The 17112-nt window shown below is 39.4% G+C and overlaps 1 protein-coding gene across 1 annotated transcript; it reads right to left on the minus strand.

Moving 5' to 3' along the window:
• Window positions 1–5203: 5203 nt before the first annotated feature.
• pln (phospholamban) lies at window positions 5204–12615 on the minus strand. Its single transcript, XM_005948356.3, has 2 exons — window positions 12372–12615; window positions 5204–7130 (listed from the first exon to the last, which is right to left on the minus strand). The coding sequence occupies exon 2, from the start codon at window positions 6982–6984 to the stop codon at window positions 6823–6825; it is 162 nt and encodes a 53-aa protein (XP_005948418.1). The 5' UTR covers window positions 6985–7130; window positions 12372–12615; the 3' UTR covers window positions 5204–6822.
• Window positions 12616–17112: the final 4497 nt, after the last annotated feature.

Consider the following 17112-nt stretch of genomic DNA (forward strand, 5'->3'; position numbering starts at 1 on the left):
GGGGACTGCTATTTTTACAATTTGGGGAGCTGCTTTGTTATTATTCAGCAGTCTAACTAAATGGGTTTTTTTTCCAACAAATATGATGAAATAACTTGTAAAAAGGGTCTGTAATAATCCTTACATGTTCTGAACCCTTACCGATTTCAAACATTCAGAAAGTTTAGATAAACACTTGGTCTATATAAAATTATCATTTGAGCTCATGTAAAAGTTCACGGTGTTGCAGGTACAATTGGTGCGTTAAACAAAGTTTGTCTTCACAGCTCATTAATGTGTCTTACAATTTGTTGTCTGACTAGAAGTGCTTTCAGAGTTCGGACAGGACAAAGTGATAATGCCTTGATACTTGCCTTTAGTCTTTAATACTGTAGGTCCATCTGTTGTATAAATATGCATTTGTCATTCAGACGTGATCTTGAGGGGAATTGGCCTTGCTGTTCATTCAAGTTGTGTTTTTGGCATCTGCAGTATGATAAACTGGAGTGCGCCACAATAACGACACCAGCAAAAAGAAAAAGACTAACTTTAGCTTGCTGTCCCAACACTTTGACCGTGTACATACAATAAATGTTTGAAAGTCCTTTTCAGATCTCTGAGCTATCTGAGGGGTGCTTGATTTACCACTTCAGACGCCTCAACAGTCTCAGGAGGGGAAACATCAAGGTAAAGTGAATCAAGCACCCCTTGTCTTTTTATTATTCAAGTATTTATATTGTAATAAGCTACTGTTTTTCTACGGTCTGTTTGTGACAATGGTAGCCCTGAGACGTTCAGAGGAAGAGTTCTGTCAGCGACACGCAGACATTGGTTGACTCCTAGAAACTTTTTTAATGCCAAGGAGTGTTTAGTTCATTACCAGCTAGGAGTTTGTGTCAGTGGCACAACTCTTGTTGCTGCACGTCTCTGCCTGCAGAGCAGACCGTAGAGCATGTGAAAACAGGAACACTATCATAATGCTGCTGTTGCTCACTTGAAATCTTTTCTTTGGTGTACTGTCTTGTTTTTTTGTTTCGTTTTTTGTTTTTTTTTACTTGACTTGAAAGTTTACATAGTTCCTTGTGATGAAGTCCATTCAGTAATCTGTACAGTTTCCAAACTGCATGGTCGTCATCAGCCTGAAAGAGGCTCTATTTGTTACTTCTTAAAAAGCGGATGGAGACAGTAATCTGAAGAGCTTACTTCCTCTCACAGTGACACCGCCGGGTTCCACCTAACCACAGAGACACGTTTCAGCTCAGTGTGATCGATGATCGATGCTCGTCTTCCATAACAGGCTCGACTGAGGCTGCAGGTTTCAGGAAGTGTTTGGTCTTTCACCGTTTGAATTCATTGTTTAGGTGATGTAGGACGGGGGCAGATGAAAGGAAAAATCAACACCAATTTGTTGTGTGTGTAAAACTTATATTAATTAATTCCATTTTAAAGTCTTTGCATATATTTGAAAGAAATATTTAAGCAAAGGTTTATATTAACTTTGCTTTTGACTAGAAACACCCAGTTTAAGATTATCTGTACCTCTGGGACTCACTTATTGACTTGTTTTGTCTTGCATCTCATGTGTTTGTTGGGGTTTTTTTCTGAGCCTGGCACAATGATTTCCAAGATTGTCATTCCCATCTCCTGGCTGGGGTTTCTGAGCTGGGCACACATTTAGTTTCAGTTAATTATGAACGCAGTCTGGACTGACTGTACAAGAAGAGAACAGGCATGACCCATGATAAATCATTGCGTTCATATTAAGATTTTTTTTTTTAAACAATTATAATATTTGTGTCACCAGCGATCAGTCCTATCAGGGACGCAGAGGCCTTGTATTTACTTAAAACATCACTCCTATCTAAATTTACCCCAACTACAGATTGTGGAAGCAGTCTATAATACCCTCAGTTTTTTAGTATGTGTGTGTGTAAGGTGTAAAAACTTTCATTTGTCAACAAAGCTTCTATAATGTGTGACATGTTGTGGAAAACTCATATTGTGAGAGTAGATGTTTGCAATCTGTCCATGAGGAGAAAGGTCCTCGATTATTAGTTCTCGCTGTCTCTCGAAGACCAGAATTGGCTCCAGAAGGTCTCATGTTTCTGTTCTCAGTGAAGCAACTACCAAGCATAAACAAGAAAAGCAATAATCAGTAATCAGCTCTTTTTTTGCGTGATATATATGAGTGTATCCATTTTCCTTTGCTCGTAATCATCATTCTGTTTTTGAATGTCCTTTAAGATCACACTACCCTTGATATCTGCAGATGCTCAGAGTTCAGGTGTAGTTAGTGGATCATTCATAAGAAACACTCAGTGTTCTTTCATTCTGCTCACTTAGGTGTATTTACCAAGCGTGACTGAAAGCAAGCTCGCAATTACAGCCTGGTCTATATCAATCTTCTCGTTTGATTGAAGCTAATATGACAGACAGGCTGTCTCATTAAAGTGAAGAGTTAAACACTTCCTGAAACCAGATTGAGACATGGTTGTCTGTATTTGTGGCATATGGGAAGGATGGCAAAAATGAGCCATTACATAAAGGAATGTAACAGAAAGTACTGCAGAGCATTCTGTGGCTGACCCTGATTCATTTTCATCAGGTTGAGAAAATAGATTTCTATAAACAGAGAACTGATCAAATGAGAAGTTTGGCGGTGGCGGCATAGTGTCCAACTGTCCCATATGACAAGAATGCAGCGTCATGACACCGAGGCTTTAGTTACGCCGAATGTCATCATTAATTACACTAAAAGGTCCCACTGTAAATACTGACCCATGACAAACCCCAGCAACAGACCAATACGTGAACGTAAACTGGCCATATCCTTCCTGGGATCCTGGCCGCGGTACACCGAACCACAGCTGGTTCGTTCCTCCATGCACACTGTGAAGATTTATTCAGATAACTCTGCTTTGAAATCTCCATCCAACAATGCAGAAGCCTTCTGTTTCTTCTTAGAGCTAAGTTCTAATACATTTTCCTCACAATCACATCTGATTTTACTGCCTCTCCTTTCATTTTGCTTGAGCTCACAGCTCTTTCACTCTTTCAGTGCACACTTTAGTTGCATTGTTAACCCCAGCTGCAACCAAGAGGCACACCTTGGGGGACTGTCCTGATAGTTAGAGGATCGTTCCGGCACTTAGAGGCGTTTCACTCTCCAATCAGTTTCAAATTATTATACTATGGTTTAAAATCATAGAGAGACTTGAAAAATGCTCAAGAGAGGTAGCCGGTGGCTTGAAGCAGCTGTTGAGGAAGTAGTCAAAGATTTAATTCTTAGAAAATGATTTTCCTCATCAAGAGGAATTTTTCTGTCTGTTGCACAATTTATTTTTTTTTTAAATTGTTTTCTGAGCACTTTACGGACTTTTTGTCCATGTTTGTTTGAAAGTTGAGACGTGGAGATCATTCAGCAGTTTCACCAGGTCCATTAAGTGGTATTTCTGGAGCTCTCAGATGTTCATATAGACGAATCCAGAACTAAATGGACATTATGGTGAGACTGATTAATTTTACTGAATGAACATATGGTACGGTCCTTTAAGTTTGACGTTATTTAGTGGTTTAACATAACCTAAAGGGATTATTTATTTATTTATTTATTGCTGTTTTGTTTTTAGATTCAACATTATGTCCGTGTATTTGGTTTTGTCATTAAATGTACTACTTGTTTTGTACATTTTTTGTATATGCTCATATATTACTTTACTGAGTTGATGCTTTAATTTGTTCTTACAGGTCCTGCCTCTTCCATTACACATTTTCTTGGCTAATATAAGATATTGTCTTTAAAATTTTAGCTTTTCAAAATGAATTGGGATTCCTTGGTAATATCAAGCAGCCATTGGAGACCCATAGAAACTGCAGAATCTGCAGAGAAATTGAAGTAAGTCTGACATCGGTCCAGTTACAGGTAAATACAACAAATGTGTTGCACTTTGTAACAACTGAATTAAAAAGTAAATTAATGTCTCCCCTGTAATCTGTCACCTAATGATGTCTGTCTTGTCATTCTTTTGGAAGTAAAAAATATATACCAGTAATAACAATAACAATATTTATTTATATTTATATTAATTTCTGTTGTATGTTACAAAACAGTAAAATTATGATTGTGAGATAAAAAGCTGTTGTTGTGCAATTCTTATAAGATTTGTGTTGAATCTACATCTAAATATTAATGGTACTTTTTTGTACTCTGCACATATCTGAACTTGCAGTATTTGAGGATTTTGAAATACACAATTGGATATTACAGATATTTGTCTTTTCTGTTTCTATAAAAAAGAAAAAGTAATTTAGATCTTTTTACTTTTGTAAGCCACCAAATGAGGAACTTACTTTGGCTAGCTGCTAGCATGCACTGTATGCTAGGTTAGAAAAAGTTGGGGACAACTGCTCTTTACTTTTTTACTTATATAAACATGTCTTTTTATATTTGTTTAAGACTGCAAAGCATTTTTCAGTTGTTATTTAACCTACATATGTAGATTTTTAAATGTCAACACTTTTGTCAGAGTCTTGTGTTTTTTTCAGTGGCCATGACAAAAGCTAGCAGATTTTTTTTGCTAACACTATGCTCAAAACAATTGTTCGGCATATGGTGTTCAGATTTATTGTTTTTTTGATTGACACTACAAGTAACTATGATCCAGTTAAGACAACAAATGGTGAAACAACTAAGAGAAAACTGGTCGAAGGAGATTTTCAGAAGGCTTTTTCACCCAGGTATTTTTCAACATTACTGAAATTATTACGGAAATTATCCATCTATAAACATTAATATGCATATTCTCAATATGTTTTGGGGCTTAAAAATCAAACATTTCTTCAGACTTGCAGACTGTTTTTCACAATAATAATAATAATAATAATAATAATAATGAATAATGTAATGAGTGTTTTTAAGCATTACTGATAAATCAATGCATTTTTTCAATTTCTGAGTATTTGCTAAATAGAACATCTATAATAAATGAGTAAATGAAACAACATTTAAATTTTTTTTAAATAGAATTCAATTCACATTTGGGTAAACAGTCCCTTGGCTGTGGGTGGCAGTGGAGATTTCTCGTATGTTCTGGTGATCACAGGTCAAGAGAAAACAAGCTCTTGGATGTAGGCAGGCGTTCAAAGAGCTGTAAAACCAAAACAGTATGCACATGGACTCTACGGACAGATAAACACAAAGGATTTCACTTAAGTCAGACGCTACTTTTAATTGTTTTGACATGCAGTTTATTTGGTGTTCCACAGTTTAAAAATCAGGTGGAAGTTTTTCTAACGTACATACAAGACAACAAAAAAACAACTAATTCATACTCACCTATGTGCATCTCATTTTTTTAAACATTTTTAGTCATAGTATGTTTCAAAAGCAATGACAGGATTTTATAATTAGGTATTTTATTCCAGCGCCGAAAACAAACAGAGTCTAGCTGCAGTAAAGAAAGTGGCACTACCTGTAATCACACCATGCAAAGTGAGCTTTCTTTCACAACTGATAGTGTATAGACTGCATGTACCTGTAAAGCAAACCTTTCACTGTCACTTTCAGGCTGTGCTTCACACACGCTCGTTAAAGGTCTGCAGTACTTAGAAACGTTCCTAAGTATCATATCAAGTATGTTTATATATGTTAATTAAGAGTAAGAAACACACTGAATAAAATGGCAGACATGCTGCACCTTTGGGAGTGAGCTGACTGGCTCAGCATTATTAGTTCAGACAGTGATAACAGAGCTTCATTTTATAAATAATGCCATGTAGATTTAAGATATGTGTCAAATTTCTCACCAGAATTGATGAAAAACAGGGTAAAAAAAATTTTACATTTAAAATGATCCACCATGTCTTTTGTGATTTAACCACTGGGCGGCGCCAGAGTTTGAAATTTCAATAGAATTGCAAATTTGTTAATTTTTTCATCTTCTTCTCTTCTGAAGACGTCCTCAGTGAAGAAATCTGAGTGTCAGTGATAGTGAAACCAGTAGGTTTACATTGTTAGGCGAAAGCAGGTTTAGCAGCATATGTAAGTGAACTGTAGCCTCCATGATTGGGTCTATGCCCATCTGTTGTAACAGTGGACCAATAAAGAGTGGCAACAACTCAACGGACATCACACATGGCAGCTTTTCTAGGGCAGCAACATTACATTTTGAGGCTCATCTCAGACTTTCTCCCTGCTACCTTTTGCTAAACTTGTGTTGCTGAAAGCTTCTTCTTTTTTTTTAACCAATAAGCAGTTTCAGGAAACCTCAGCGAAACCTCAGTGTTTACCTGGTTTCTGTCAGCGGCACACCAAGAAAGACGTGAAAACGCTCATGGAAAAAAAACATTTCCAGCCTGTTTATCTTTCTGCTGGGGGGTTTGGGTTGGGCGGGGGTTTACAGGAAATAAAGGGGGGCAGGCTTGTGGGAAATAGAAGTCAAACATTGGTGATGTATTGATATTTCAGCATCGCTGCACTTACTCGTGCTTATGCGTGCATGGCGGGAGTCGCTGTCCTCTGCAAGCGAGCACAGTGTGAATCTGAATGAGCAGCAGGAAGAGGTGAAGGTTACAAACTGCTGGAGTCGGGTCACTTTTGATCGTTCCCTTGAGACACAAACAGCGCAGCTGATTCCCGATCAGCTCCCACATCACCCTTGAGCTTTGCTGTGAGTTGAGAGTTTGGCCAATGCCTCTGTGATCCTTCCCCGCGCCTTGTTGGTAAACGGGGTTAAGCCGATACATGCCAATTATATTATTGCTTCATATCTTTTTTTAAAAATATATCTGCATGTATCAGTGAAACCCTCATCTTTGCCCAAACTCTCTCTCTGCACGTGTCTCTCAGCTGCTCAGCAGGACGATGATGTAGATGAGAAGCAGGCAGATGAGGATGAGGGTGAAGTTGACGAACAGCTCCTGCAGGTTCCTCTTGGCCTGCGGGTTCACCTCGATCTGAGACGCTCGGCGAATGGCCGATTTGGTCATGTGCTGAACGCGCTCCATGGAGGCCGGTTACAGTTTGATCCGCTCGATTGGGAGGCGAGGGAGTTCAGGTCAGGCTGCTGGGGCCTGTTGTTGTAGAGATGGGGGGGAGGTGTTGATCTGAAGATGAGCTCGGGTCAGATGGCAGTCACTTTATCTTCTCCTTTCTAGTGGCGAAATAAAAAAAGACTGTTAAACACACATGAAAAATGGGATTTCAGAATCACCCCAGGCCCTCGTCCCCTCATGTGACCTTTCCATATCAGCACTACAGAGTGTGATGATAAGACGGGTGCTCAAGAGGCGCCAGCTGAGGCCTGATGATGTGTTAAGCTGGAGTGTAGTCTGAGTGGCGGCAACACAACTGTCATGACCACAGTCCTGGGACATGTTTGTAAAGAGGGAGGAGGAAACAAAAGAAGTTTTTCATGACTTTATAATATGTTTTGTCCTCCCTCTGTCATTACATCCCTATCAGCTGGGGGTCGTAGATTGTAAGCAGAGTGCGTAAGCAGGAAATAAAAGCACATCACACAGTGCAGCTGCAGGCTCTCGACACTGGCTTAAATCCCCCTTTGTCATCTGATCTGTGACTTTCCCCAGATCAGAGACACCGTGACAAGGTTACCGTGCTCTCGCATTAGAGGCTCCTGCACACAGCGAAAAAAAAGAAAAGAAAAATCTTCCCACTTGTGCATCGGCTGTGCCAAGTTCTTTTCTATTTTTAACAAGATTAAAATCCACGCAGGCGCACCCCTGCTGGGTACATTGTACATTACATCCCACATTACAAAAAGAGGCTCAGCAATCTACACACAGCTTAGGAACCTGAGAGCTTTGCTGCTAGAAGGTGTAGGTGTTAGGGTGGTAATCCAGGAGTTTGGAGGTCCTCTGTGCAAAGTTTGAAGTTTATCCTCAGGGTGGCGCTAAAGGAAACGTGCCCCATACTGCATATATTATGACTTACGCTTATGATACTTGAATTGCACTTTCAAACTCTAATGTGCCATTTTTATTAAAAAAAAAATCTTGTTTCCTTGTGTCTGTAAAAATAAAAATAAAAAGGCAGCCATGGCTATTTTTAATCATTTCACTTTTGTTCCTTCCACCCCCGTAATCTTCCTCTGAGTCACTCATTATCACTTCACATGTTGACACTTGAGCACACAGTTTCTCAAACCCCACGGGTTAACTCTCCAGCTCGCTTGCTTCAGACCTCACTGAAGTGGAGCGTAGAGTGGCTCTGGAAGAAGGAGGTTTCAGGGGTCTGATTTCTGGAGTGATCGACCGGTACACGGCCGTGTCTTAGCCTTAAATGACCTGTGTGTGGAGGCGTACTGACAGAGTTCACTAATTCAGCGTATTAACCTGATTAAAGAGTACATATGCTGTTTAATCAACACAAGCAATCACTGTTACTCATAAATCCTTCAAAGTCTCTGTATGTCCTCGAACAAATGCAGCAAGAATGATCAGAAAGTAATCATGCTGAACTTTTCCTGTCATCTGTTTATGAGTTTTCTTCTTTTCTTCCACCCCACAGAAGCAGCCAGCGAAACTCCTCTTCCTATCAGTGTGAAGAGGTTTAACTACACATTGAACCCCTGACATATATTGATATGAGAGAACGAGGAGTGGTTTCAACAGTACGTCTCTTTATCTACGTGATAAAATAATGCTGCTGTAGTAAATGAAAGAAATCTGTCTGTGCTGAGTCTGTGCTTAGACAAATCTGGTCCTCAGGCCTTATGTTTGACACCCATGATTTAGAGCGTTTGCGTTCAGTCTGGACTTTTAAACTCATTAGATTCTAAATATTTTGCTCCACATAGAAGTAGCCTTTGACTTTATCAGCTGTGGAGCTTCAGGGTGGCCTGAAAGGGTCAGGCTGAAAGTCCTGTTTGGTTTGGGTCAACAGGTGGCGCTCTTTCAGCTCATTATTTGTGGTTAAGGGCTATTGTTTTGAGGTATTTTCTGTAAGCACAACACCTCAAAATGTTTTGTATTCATGCTGGTAAAATGTTGTATGGGTGTAGAGCGGGGTCATGTCATCCACTGAGGTCTTCAAGGTCAACTCAAAGATTTATTGGTTGAAAATCAACAAAAAGCCTTAAAACTTACTGAAAACGTACTGATTCTTACAAGTCAACATATAAAAAGTACAGTATAAAGATTTAAAATGTCTTGTCACATTTGACCTCTGACCTCTTCTTCAAGGTCAGCAGATTGATCTGAAGGTCAAAGTGCTAATAATGCTAAATAGAACTGTTACAATGACAGAAAGCTTTCAGACTGACACAACTATGCTTTTTGAGTACAGTTGATACAGGTTATAAAATAACTCTTTAAATACACGTGCAATCCTCCAGAATACGTATTATGTTTGGCGTTTCTTTTTTAAACCAAATAAACTTTTTTTTCACTTCGTATTTATCACTAAAAATGTCAATTTTTACTAAACAGTAAAATGAAATCTACGCATCTCTGTGTATTTCCTCAGCTCCATCTAGTGGTCTGCAGACAAACTGCCTGGACTGAAGCAATCAAGAAAAATCTTTGCTTGTGCGTCTTCTTTTTTTTTTTTTTTTTGCCTGTCCCGTTTGGCTCTTTTGCCATCAGAATTGTTGTCTAAAGGCAACTGTCTGTGCGTCTTCTGCATAGACAGTTTGTATTCTGGGCTTCCCTCTGACAGCAGCTCAAACTACACCTAAAGAAATTAATATTCATCCGCCCTGGTGTTTCCCTGCCCGGCTCTGTTCCTCTCAATCATCCTGTGCCCGAGGTCATGAGCCTTCCACTCATCGTTCTCTCCTCCTTGCCTCCTTTCCTCACTTTTTATATGAGAAATTGCCATTTTTGTGCAGCTTGTAGTTTGATCTTTGAGGTGAAATTACATTCACTCTGTATGTCAGTCTGCACACCGCGTGTCTGATAACAAGCGAGCCACCTCTGCTCAGCTTCATCCTCGGCTGGTCAGCCAGGCTGTGCTTTTCTTTCTTGTGTCTAGAGTGCAAATAACCCTCATTTGCACTGCATGAAATTAATGAAAATGAAATGTTGACAGTAGATATAAAGCTTTCCTCTTTTTTGGTCCACATAGGCACACCTACATCCTGATGCAGTGCATTCATCTATTTTCTTATTTTCAGCAAACTCTTTACTCGTCATCGTTTCCTACTTTGCTTCTTAGCCTGTTTATACGTCTCATAGGGCCACACACACTCAGCTGTTCCTCTCAGAGATTAATCCACACTACTATTCCCAAAATAAAAGAATGAAATGGGAATATGATGGAATCAAGTGGCTTAAAGCCAAATGTGTCACAGGGAACATGGTCTAGCTAACTTCACAAACACCTTTATTTAGGTTGAAGCTGTGGCCTTTATTTCAGTGGTAATTCTGTAGTTTAATGGAACACATGAGCCACTGTGTCAGCCCCAAAAGGGCTACTGATTAAACCTGAGGGATTATAATATTTAATAATAAGCTCCCAGGCTTCTAAAAGTGTCGGTGATAAAGGATCATTAGCTGAAGGCTATCTTGTGTCCTGAAAAAAAAAAGTAAATAATCTCAAAGCAACTCCAGATGGATTCAATTTCAAATTATTCCAACAATTTAAAAAAAAAAAAAAAGAGAGTCAAGGTTAACTGTAATTTCCCATCTTAGCCACATCCTGTAATATGGAGAAGGCCCCAAAAAGTAAGCAGTAGATCATTTGGGTGATATTATTTTTCCTCCTGCAGTTTCAGTAAAGCAGGTTAGGAAATGAACCCAAGAAGAATCTATGTTTTCATTCTGCTGCTACTTTTAAAATGTATCTAATAGGCCTCATGCAAAAAACACAGTCCATTTAATCAATTGATTGTATTTACCGTGCAAAGCTCGAGGAGAAGCCTGTTTTTATTTTTAGATTATCACCGTTAAAGTGCAGATTGCTCCTCTGGGCTGCTGAAAGGACCGCGTTGTCCTATAAACACAATCAGCTGTTGTTAGCCGCTCTTGCCAAGCATTAGATTTCTCCAGTGTGACCAACACAGAAGTGGAAAATAATGGTGCTGATGTTACTGGTAATAAAGTTTTTAGAGATGGAAATAGTTTATAAATAAACTGAAATTTTTCTCCTGTGAGTTTTGTCGTTGTGTGCCAGATCGCGCAGGTACATGCACGCCACTTTCTGCCCACTTTAGAGTCTAAAGTGACGCTAAAAATAAGTCATTAGCGATGCTTTTTGTCTTTGCAATCAACGTCAGCACTTGCAAGAGAGGTAGCTGGTTGGCATTTCCTCTTAGAAAATGATTGACAGCTGTGAAGTATGTAGGTTAGACAGATGCATAGGCTTACTGATGTTGACCTGCTACTCTAATTGGGTCATGGCTAGCTGCGCCCACTCTTTGATAGCAGCTGTTGGGAGCCAATACCTCACATAAATCACTTTAAATTTGGGGGCATATATATATATTACTCTAAAACATTAAATAGATATAGTGTCTGGATATAGGCGTAATTATAGGTCTATTAAAACAACAACATAATGTCAAAAAATTTAAGGACTTTATCATAAATATACATATGTAACAATATATACATGTGTAAAATTGCATTGTATAGCGTGATATAAACATAGTTAGTTTCACAGTCTTAAATATAATTGATTTCTTTTTTTACCAACTGTTTTTTGTATTTGTCACATGTCAGAAAGAAAATCTTACCACCCTCTTCTTTCTAGTGTTGCCTTTTTATGCGTAACTCGCTCCATGTCTCCTTGAGCGGTCATTGTGAAGTAAAGATACATCTAAAAGTAGCTTAAAAATCTTCCTCTTATTATTTTTTAATGGAAAGGCATCTAGAAATAGAATAAGATTATCAAATGGAGCAAAAACAAAGAAAAAAGAAATACAGTGAATTCTCCTGGACCACACTGGGAAATATTGTATATCGTACTGTAGCATTAAGTATTATTAAGATAGAGTTGATTTGACTCCTGAGTGCTTTTAAATGAAATCATGTGTTTGAGATAGGAATGTAAGAAGCTGGGATAAGTGTTTATCCCTCTGGGAGTTTTAGCCCAGTCCCTGTTCCCCTGCTTCTTTCTACAAAGCTTTATTTACTGTAAGTGAGCAGTGACTTTATAAGAAGCAGTGATTCACATCGTGCTCCTTAATATCTTAACATCAAACATCTCCTGTAACCGTTTAACTTCTGAAAGTACAAATGTCCTTTATGTCCCCAACCAGTTAAGTACCTGACTCAAATAACTAATCTCAGCTACCAATAATAATACGTTTTAATGACTCTTCTTATCACAAGATCCACCCTACTGGGCTTTTATCCTGTCTGTATCATCATTTATCATCATCGACTCTCTGTCAGCCTTCCTAAGGAGCAGCTCAGAGGATGCTGGCTCTTACCTGTCAGATGAGAAGAGAGCTGGTTGGAGTTTGAGAGAGAAATGTCAGATATGCCGTCCTCTCCAAGGCTGTAAACACAGTGAGAGATGGAGAGGGAGGGAGGGAGGGGAGAAATAAAGGAGAGAGAGAGAAAGAGGCAGGACATCCCAGCAAAGATTTCAAGAGAGTGGGGATACCAAATTTGTATTAGGGCTTCTGAATTATACATGCAGCCACCGGCACGTACTGCTGCATTTCAGGGTTCAAGTTTGGGTGAGAGTTCTGAAAGCTGAGATTGTGAGGTCATTCCCTCGTTTAAAACAACTCAGTCATATAAACAGACGTTACAATATTTTTTGTTTCTACCTGCTTTAGAAAGACACCAGTACTGATGCACTGTGCCCATCTGAGAAGAAAGAGATGCTTTATGTGTTACTGCCATGCCACTTCATCCTTTGTTTAATGCATTAATGACGTGGCTGCTGGGAGGGGCCAAACACGTCCCTGCGATCACTTGAAATCTGGCTTCCGATCAAATACCACACCTAGACCACCCTATTGTCTTCATTATCCTGGCAGCCTGATATACACTTGGCACATGTGTTGTACTTTTTGAACAGCTGATGACACCTCTAAATTTACAGTATACATTTGGCCATGACCACATCATTGAAGAGCCTGGGTATTGATCCTCCAGGACCTTGAAATTGTTGAAGCAGCCACGGGAAAGTTATTTCTCTTCTATTGCTTAACTCGCTAACTCTGTCTTTTGCAGCTGGTGGAGAACAAAAAACAGATTTGTTTGCCTGGATGTGAATTTAACGTGTCACAGTAATACTTGTGAAAGCTAGTCTGCTTATCAGATCCATTCATTTTGAAGCTATTTTAAATTCATTAGCTGTGAAGTTGGGACTACCTGACATTATATGAATTTCATTAAAAAAAACTATTTTTATCATTTTGTGTGTGTGTTTGCAAAGTGTGTGAAGTCCTGGACAGCACCCTCCACTTTGGAGAAATCAGTCGAGACAAGGTTTCAAAAAGAAGTCTGTAAAAAGTAAAAATAACCCCCCCGCTGTGGCCCAGAAAGCATTGCATCCGCCTTATATGGGGAATCAGCATGTAAACAGGCTGTCAGTCACGTACTGGGAAGTCTGCTTTGTTGATGTTGCTGGTCTCTACTCCACACGGATACACACTTCAAACAGTCCAAGAACACGGGTAAGCAGATAGTTCTATCTTTTATGACAGCTGTATTTTTCCCAAACATGAAGTGGAACCTTGATCCTCCCTCTGGGAGACAGCACCACTGTTTCAGGAACATTTGTAAATAGAAAATTAACATAATAATAAAATAATATTAGCCGAGAGTCAAAAGCACAGTCAGAACTGTTCGCATGAAGAAGAATTTGCTGTGCACAAAATCATAAGAAAAGGAAGTTTAGCAAGAAAACAGACTGAAATTAAATCTAAGGAGTAGTGGACGTGCTGTACTTGGGACATTATTTCCTGATACATTCTGAAATCCAAAATTAGCCATTTATCCTGGGACTAAATGTGTCCAGATGTTGTTGAATGTGCAGATTAAAAACAACAGATTGTTCTTAAGCCTGCTTGTCGTGAGTCATGCGGGGATAGTAACCTCTGAAAGTCTTTGGTTAGAACCATTTAACCTGCAGGACTGTCTGGAGGCACCTGGGACATCCTTTGCTACCTTGGATGAAAACTTTTGGTGACCCCGATTTCGTAACAGTGGAGAAAACTTGTCAAACAGTCAAAAATTATGACTGTCATCTCCAAAAGGCAGTCTGGGAAATATCAGGTGGAGAAACCGGCTGCGCTGACCGCAACGGTGACGGGAAATTTTCAGAAGAGCTGATTGTTTTTCAAAGCCAGTATCCAGATGATAATGCACTGTCCAGCAGCTGTGGATAGATAAACAGGGCTGGTTGTCAAAACTATAATGGCACAAAGTAATATGGAAATCAATACATTCAATTTTCTTGGGTTATATTCGATCACCTGAATTTTAAAGGTGTCCAAACACTTGACAGGCTATCACGTTTGGATAGACTATAGCAGTAACGCTCATGAAATCAAGGACAGGTGAATTAACCCCTGCCAGCAACACTAAAATTGAAGCCTAAAATGTATTTTTTCCAATAACTATGTAGTTAGAGGAATGAGAGATACAGAGCAGATTGTCTTTTTAGAGTTGTTGAAGTTGCCATAAAGGTAGATTTCAAACTACTAACTAAAAATCTATCAGTAATTGCTCTAAAAAGTCAGTATTGATCTGGTCGACTGACCGACTTTGGCACATGTCGGACAAAAAAGAATTTGGTATCAAGCTGATGACCCTACGCTGTGTCACTGCATCATTTCATGTTTGGCACTGATCACCACCTGCACTCATGTATATATCTTTCTACGTAGCACTCATAATTCTTATTCTCATGTATATATCTCATGTATATCTCATGCACATATCTTTCTTTCTACATAGCACTTTAATTCTTATTGTTTGCACTGAAGCACCGCAGCAATTTCCTAATGTTGTAAACCTCAACATCTGGCAATAAACCCCATTCTGATTCTGATTCTGATTCTGATGTATTAATGTGAAATATATTTGACACACGCTTGGTATAGACAGATTTTTGGCAGCAGAATATTACTGCTGATAATCTGCAGGCAGTGGTGAGGTGCCAGTGGCCGACTGAGGGTTAGAGCTCATCGTGTCTTTGTGTTTGTTTGATGCCAGGACTGAAGGGATAAATCTAAGTCTGGAATGCACAAATCAGTTGCAGCTCCGAGGTGCTCTTGAGTGAGGCTGTCGCACATCTGAGAAAGCTCTTAAGCTGTGGACAGATCCAGCTCCTGCTGCACTGGACAGCCTCCAGGTGTGGAAGTGTGGGAGTGGGAACACTCCTAAAACCGAGCCCACTGCTGTCACTGGAAGTCTAAAAATAACACTCTTGGCAAAAATAATCACTTCTCTCCTGTTATGTAAAGTCCTTTGAAAGTGATGATAAATATTTGCGTTTATCTGGTAGATTAAGTGTCTCTGCACTTAATTTTCATTGTCATCATGTTCTGTCTTGCCTTCATGAGCACACAGAGCCTTTATGTCCAGCTGAAAAGTAATTATAAAATCTCTTACGCTAGGAAAATAGTTTCCTCCTTTTTTTTTTTTTTTAAATCCCTAGAGTGGTGCAGCTCTGCAGCCTTACATGGTGAAATACCAGACTGCTCTAACCCAAGACTAGCAAGACAGAAAGATTCAGAGGGAAAGAAACAACTTGACTCGAGATATTAAAACAAAAAACCCAGCAGGGCAGAGAAAACAGACAGAGCTGCTGCTGCTACCAGTCAGAATCAGAGATTTGCTCTTCAGAGACGCAAAAAGAAAATACTGCTCTTAAAGCTTTTTTTGTGGTTAAACCTGTAATGAACACACCTGGGCCTTTCTCTAGCAGTTTTCCACTCACTCAAAATTCTCGCTGCACACATACAAAGAAAATATATTTGAGTAGAAGCTTCCGTGTTCCCCAGAGGATGAGCTTCTTGTATTATAGATTTTTTTTCATAAAATGTATAATGAATTTTAATGCTCTGAAGGACACCCCCAGGCCCTGAGTGTTGGATCTGAATGACAGCAGCTCAAAGACAACAACAACATATGCACGTTTTGACACTTGGCAGCCATCTTGAAATGTAACCTGGCAATTAATTATGAGATATTTTGAAGCATTTTCTAAATTAACAACAGCATGTGTAGAATCCGTCACGGGTCTAACACATAGAGACAGACAGACATTCACACTCACGTTTGCACCTTCCAGAGACTTCAGTGGAGACGCTTGTGGTTAAACCTGTAATGAACTTGTCCTTGAGCAGATCTCATCACCACTGCAGTTATTTCTGTTACATTCTGCTAGCCACCAAAATCAAATAAAGGGCGACAGGTATGCCCATACCTTGCACTTAGGCAAAATACAGCCCACTGGTTGGAGCTATGGACTATTTTAATCCAGGTGAAGATCCCCTAAAAAAGGAAAAAACAAAACAAAACCCAACAATATCCAGAAGACAACAAAAAGTCAGTATTAGGCCTCAGTCACACAGGTAAGAGACTAATCCGAGACCCCCTGCTCAATATTTCCTGATTGTTTGATAAGAGAAATTGGTGATAAAGAGGTATTTAGTGGTGCCCTAAGAACCTCTTTGCAATTGCTTTAGTTGCTTGCAAATTGCTGCAGATTTGTCTGCAAACACTTGTCAACTATTCACAGTGGTAAAACTTTGAAAGTTGCAACTCAAACCAGAAACAGAGATTGTCCCTCTTCGGAGTACAAGTTGCACTTTTTGATTAAAGTGTTGGTTTCTGTTGTAAAGGACAACATTTTCTTTCAAGGCTAACAGTCTCAATTTCTGGTTTGTGTCACACTTTTCATTGTTTCACTATCACTTGGCGTCTTCCCTGCAAACTTCGGGGACCCACAGCAATCTGCCGCTGATCAAAGTAATGAAAAAAGAGGTTTTAGGTCCAGCAGCTTCTTTGAAAATTTGCTACATTAACAGTTAATGATTTCACATGATAATAGTCAGCAACCCCGAACCACCACTGTCCAATGCACAAGTTTTACCTGCTGACCAGAGATTTCCAGGCAGTCTGAGACCAGTCCTCGGGTCAGTAAACCTAAACGGTAGTAACCAGACTGAAAAGCAACGCACATTTCGGTGCTTTTTTTTCCCTGAG

Source organism: Haplochromis burtoni, unplaced genomic scaffold (assembly GCF_018398535.1).
Source record: "Haplochromis burtoni strain Fernald_Lab_line unplaced genomic scaffold, NCSU_Asbu1 Contig_560, whole genome shotgun sequence".
In the NCBI taxonomy this organism is placed as follows: Eukaryota; Metazoa; Chordata; class Actinopteri; order Cichliformes; family Cichlidae; genus Haplochromis; species Haplochromis burtoni.

Coding starts and splice junctions, on each gene's coding strand:
- pln (XM_005948356.3), bottom strand. CDS start 6,984: ATGGAGCGCGTTCAGCACATGACCAAATCGGCCATTCGCCGAGCGTCT.